General features: G+C 37.8%; 1 protein-coding gene across 1 annotated transcript in view; it reads right to left on the reverse strand.

Moving 5' to 3' along the window:
• Positions 1–1,911: 1,911 nt before the first annotated feature.
• Positions 1,912–6,097, reverse strand: part of LOC102469392 (tyrosine-protein kinase Fer) — a gene marked incomplete at its 3' end in the record, with an annotated part of 168,685 nt that continues 164,499 nt past the window's right edge. Inside the window, 1 exon segment of the mRNA XM_027770707.1 lies at positions 1,912–2,115. Coding sequence (XP_027626508.1) covers positions 1,912–2,115 — 204 coding nt within the window.

Here is a 6,097-nt window from a genome sequence, read left to right on the forward strand (position 1 = left end):
GCAAACTGACTCGGTTTTGTCTCTAAGAATACTAATTTCAGTTCCTAATGTTACCTTTTACACACTACAGTGGTAGTAAAATAAATATTTCCATTTTAATTAGTGTATGATATATTTTAAAAATAGTAACTTTTAGGGAACCAGCAGTTAGCGTCATGGCTATGTCGCTGGACTCCCACGTAGTCGAACCCGGTTTGCGTCCCGGACCCAGTGGCTTAAAACTCTGGCCGAGCACGTATGCATGCGTGCCCAAGATCCCGAGAGGAGAATGGAGGAGAAGGGATTGCGGCGTGACCACCCCCCTGGGGGGTGATTTCTCGCTTTCTGTCTCTCTGTCTCTCTCTGTCTGTCTGGAGAGCGCACAAGCCCTACAGAGAAAAAAAAAACCTCTCCAAAAAAAAAAAAAAAAAATAACCATTAAACACTAAAATTAGAAGGAAATGTTTATATCAATCTGGTCACAAGCTGTAATAAGGAAGGATATCTACATTCCTAACTTTAAGGTACATACAAATTATAAACGAGTTTGTGAAATACATAAAAATGGATAAGCTATTAGGAGCAGTATAGTGTCTAAAACAGTAAGTTGGATATATGAAAGTGAGCAAATATGATTATCAAGTCCAAGTTATTATTATGCAAAGTTAGTAAATAGTGTGAAAATTATAATAGAGCTGACCTTTGAACTATGAGGGTCTAAACTGTACAAGTTCTTTTATACATACTATTTTTTTTTACTAAACATATCAAAATATAGTGCAGTACTTAAGTGGATTTTCCTCTTCCTATGACTTAAAAACATTTTCTTTTCTCGCCATTTGCAAGGATGCAGTAAAAGAAGACAAACAGAGGCATTGATTCCCTCATATGCTAAAACACTAACAATTTCTCAACAGGCAAAAGTGAAAATGTTGAAATTTTCCCTCATCTGTTTGATGCGCAATAGATAAAATGTAACAAACATAGAAAATAGATTAGTAATACTTAAATAACTTTTTAAAATTAGAATTAGAATAAGGAATGTGAATAGACTTTTAAAATTCTCATCAATTTTCATTTACTGTTCATTAAAGCTAACAAGCAACAGCTTATATTAAAGAAGGAAAAAATAAAACTCTTAATGCTTAATGAATCATAAAATCAATTCCATTAACACTATCAAATTCATTAAGGAATTTCATTGTCATTATTCAATAAAATAGTTCTTTAAAATCTTTCACAGCACCATTTTGGAAGCAGTTTTAAGAGTCAATTTGAAAAGTATAAATTTCATAAACTTAAGTTTCCCTAGGGAAAAGAAAATCTGTAATAATCAATCACACTGTTTTATTTGTAATTTAAAATATCTTAAATTTCAACTTTAACTTAATTTAAATAGTTACATATTTAAATTTAACTTATATTTGTAAAAACTAATTTTATTTTGGGGCCAGCAGATGGTGTGGAGGTTAAGGCAGCTGGATCCCACATGGCAGACTGCAGTTTTGAGTCCTGGACTCAGAAGCTTGAAAAACCCTCAGGCGTGGGTGCCTAACATCCTGAGAGGAGAATGGAAGACAAGGGATTGAGGTACAGTCATTCCCCTGGGGGGTGATTTCTTACTTTCCCTCTCTGTCTTAGCTCTGGCAAGCACAAGTAAGTGCACCATAGCAAAAGAAAAAAAAAAAAGAAAAGTATGTATATACATATAATATACATATTTTTAAAGCATATTTATGCATTTCCTTAAGAAGATGGAACATTTTGATGAATTTTGGAGCTCTATATTTAAGTATTCAGGAAAAACAATTAAGTTCTGAGTTCTAAGTGCTTTAAGCGTTACATGCATTTACCCTAAACCATTCGTCATTGTAACAGCTGTACCACCATCAGCTACATCACAGCAGACGCGTAAGGACACTGCAAACGCACATCGACAAACTGTATGATGAAGTGTCTGCGCTGCCCGTCGGAGTACACGGAGAGGACGTATTCGCCAGGCTTGCCGTGGCTCTCGCGCACCAGGAAGTCGCCCTGTTGCCGCAGCAGCTCCTGCGCCTCTATCCTCGGGATGGCGCCATGGTACCAGTCCTGCTCGGCCAGCGGCTTCTCGCTTGCAGAGATCACATCAGAGAGCTGAAATCAATATTTTTTGAAAACTAAATTAGAGACAACAGCCATTTTTTTTCCTGGTAAAAGCCATAGCAATTATACTTTCCACGAAAGTTGCTCCTTTTAATTGACCAACTGAAAGTTATGTGACAGATCTGAAATACTCCTAATTTCTAAAAACCATACTTGGGAGCACTGCGACTGAAGTTTAGCACAAATACGTATGCTTCCATGTTTTGTTTTTTCTCTATCATGCATATGGACACAGAGTGTCAGTATTGAGATTAGCATTCATGGTCTTGCTCATGGTATCATAAAACAAAACTACACATTAAAATGTACCAACCAGAGAAATTCTTTTTGAAAAGGGATGCTCTCAGAGATTTAACACAAACCAACTTCATTTTTATTTAGCTCTGTGGAGTTCACTCTTGATGAAGCAGGCTGTGGCCTGTCCCTGTCACACGTCCCCGGAGCACAAGCAGGACTTGCTCAGTGCCACCTTCCTGCCCTCATCCCGAGTCACCTGACTTCCCTAGCTATCTATCCCCTACACAGGGCAGGTCCCTCCTGCTCCGCTCTGGGGGGGAAAGCATCACAGAAAATCAACATGCAATTACAAACACATGGCAAAACACGGAGGCTTATAAACCATAAGCAGAGCAGAAAAAGCAAATGATCTGTTCTTTTAGGAGGCCAAAGACTAGTCCCCAAATGCCAGTCCCAAATGGCAGAGATAATTAAGAGCTGCCTATATCTCCTTGAAATGCTTCTAATTGATGGTAGATGGAATCACACATTTTCTGGTTACAAGTAAAAAAATTTACAGTTATTTTTAAACTAATTACCCGTGGGAACTAAACTACCCAGATGGTAAGAGTACTCTTTGGGAAAGGCTAAATAATATGCACTAACTCTTAAGGTTCTCAAAATAGTATACATACAATGCCTCATTGACAGGTAATTTATAAAACTGGGAAAATCAGAATTAATTTTTCATTAAAGAATAAAAGACAAATATTCACATATGAGGGTTTATAGGCTGGTATCATGAGTCAAAGAATGAATCTTTTGCAGTAAATGAAAATTAGATTTAAATGTAGCCCTTGTGATGAAAAGACTCAAAGCTTACGGATCAAAGATCTGTTTTACATTATCCAACACCATTCTACTGATTAAAATAAAAAATCCTTGGGGCCCAGCAGGTGCTGTGATGGTTAAGGGACTGGACTCCCACATAGCCAGCTATGGTTCGAGTCCTGGACCGTGCAACGTAAAATTCACGCTGAGGAAATGCGTGTATGCACCCAAAATCCCAGGAGGAGAATGGAAAAGAAGGGACATGGCCATCCCTCTGGGGGGGTGATTTCTCCACTGTCTGTCTCTCGGTCTCCAGTGAGTCCACGTACTCTATACCAAAAACCTCTTAAAAAAAAAAAAAAATCCTTGAGAAGTCCCAAACAGACATCAAAGAAGAGTCTCTAGTTTAGTTCTCATTTTTTTCCACATAAGACATTTTTTAATTTTTTGATGTGACTGTATATAAATCTTTTGTAAATGAAATAAGCTTTTAGCACTAATTATAATAAATTTCTTTTAAAATTTAATGTGCTTCCAAAAATGGGCCTAACGAATGAAAAATATAAACAGCCTTTATAAGAGATACAAGTTAAGCTTGCAAAAACAAATGCATAACCCACATACTATTCATTTTTGTGTGTACTGATACTAATAGTTTAGAAGTCTTTAAAAAGGTAGTCAAAATGCATCTAAGTATAGCAAAATTTTATCACCGTGCATCTAAGTATAGCAAAATTTGTACTACAGTAGTAACATTTCCAGAGCCAACCCCTAGCCTGAGCTGGAATCCCATGGCCAACCACGGTTGGGTTCTCAGCCTCTACAGCTTGAATAATATGCTGGAGCATGTGCATGCGTGAAAAATGGAGAACAACTTGTGATGTGACCATGCCCCACTGGGGGGTGCTTTCATCCCCTCCACCCCCACTGTCATGCACACGCACTTGTGCGAGCACATGCACACTCTGGCAATTAATAAACCAAAAAAAAAAAAAGAAGTATTTCCACATCATGCCAATAGCAACACTGCATTTTTTTCATTTTTCTCTGGGGGAAAAAAATCACACAGAGAAGAAATCCAATTTCCATCTTTGCAAAGGACTTGTTTTTATCACTGGCTCTCAACAAGATCTACATAATAGGAAAGCACCACAAACCAGAATGTCATGTGCTTGATTTCCTGCCTTAGCCAACCTATCCTTCCAAATATCACTTATTTAGAACTGGGGCATGCAGGGCCTGGAAAATTCACCAAGTCTGAAAGGTATATGAAGTACAAAAGGCCAACTAACATTCAGAGAAATAAATCTAAGAATCTGAAGATGAGGACTGAGCTTGGGATAAAAATCACCCTGAGAAAATATCAGTTTTGCTTTATTTATAAAACATAAATAGGGGGCCAACAGGTGGTGTGGAAGTTAAGGCAGCTAGAATCCACATGGCCAAGTTTGCGGTTCAGGACCCAGACTCAGAGACTTGAAAATCACACCAGCTGCCTATACATGCATGCCCAAAATCTAGAAAGGAGAATGGAGGAGGGGGATTGTGGCATGAACGTCCCCTGGGGGGCAATTTCTCACTTTCCCTCTGTCTCACTCTGGTGCACTCACGTGCCCTATAGCAAAAATTAAAAACAAAGAGTAAATAGGTAGTAACTTACATTTTAAATTGATATTTTATGTAGGTCATGCTTTTATTAGTTTCCTTTGGGTAGAAGGGGAAGCTGAGAAATCTGTTATTGCGCATTTGCTAGACAACACTAGGAAACGTGAGCTGAACTTACTGAGTGTACGTGTGTGTCTGCATCACACATGGAGAACAGTTACACATGTTTCTGCCTGGTCTATCAGGTATTTCAAAGATGTCATTGGAAGCATTGGAAGAAACATTTTTGTTAATATGATTTTGATGAAATTCCAATTTTGCAAGGTTGGTAGGAATAGAATGTGGGATGTACCAGTATCAAATCCAACACCTCTAGAGCCCATCATAATGACATCACCAATATCCCATCTTTCCAAGCCTCAGTGGAAACTTTCACTTTTGCCTGAGATTTCAGCAAAAGATACAGGAGTGGGACAGTGGGAGGGAACCTCCTTTCGTAAGATGATAGTTAGTCCAATACATTTGATACGTTACATTCAATACGGCAAGTTTTCCTCATTGACTGGGCTAGCTGGTTTGTTAGTTCCTCCAGGTCCTATTCTTAAGGAATATCCTAGTAACGACGTACTGGATTTAGTGAGATAAAGACATTGGTTTAAATGAAGAAGGAGTAAGAGAGGGCACTAAAAAACTGAAAACATTTTTTTCTTAGAGGATAAAAAAAGGTCATTTTTCTCCGTATCCTAGCCCAGGTGAATTTTCATATAAGATTTAGGTGCTTTCATCTCAGACATTTAAGTAGCAAGATGAACTTGCCTTTTGAGAGACAAAACAAAAGAGTAAAAAAGGGAACCAGCAGTTAGCGTAATGGCTATGTCGCTGGACTTCCACGTAGTCGACCGTGGTTCACGTCCCGGACCCGGTGGCTTAAAACTCACGCCGGGCACGTGTGCGTGCGTGCCCAAGGTCCCAAGAGGAGAATGGAGGAGAAGGGATTGCGGCGTGACCATCCCCCCTGGGGGGTGATTTCTCGCTTTCTGTCTCTATGTCTCTCTCTGTCTGGTGAGCGTACACGCCCTATAGCAAAAAAAAAAGAGTAAAAAATATTAAAAAAAAAACCAAAGTCTAGATTCTACTAAAATTAAACACCCAAATAAACCATATATAACATTTATATATACATATTTATTTATAATATACATGTTAAATATATATGTATAATATAAATTTTATAGGGAGAATATATATTTTATGTATATACAAATAAATCGTATATGTTACATTTCTAACATATTATATATTATATATACTATATATTATA

The sequence above is a fragment of the Tupaia chinensis genome, unplaced genomic scaffold (assembly GCF_000334495.1).
Source record: "Tupaia chinensis unplaced genomic scaffold, TupChi_1.0 Scaffold000155_1, whole genome shotgun sequence".
Classification (NCBI taxonomy): domain Eukaryota; kingdom Metazoa; phylum Chordata; class Mammalia; order Scandentia; family Tupaiidae; genus Tupaia; species Tupaia belangeri.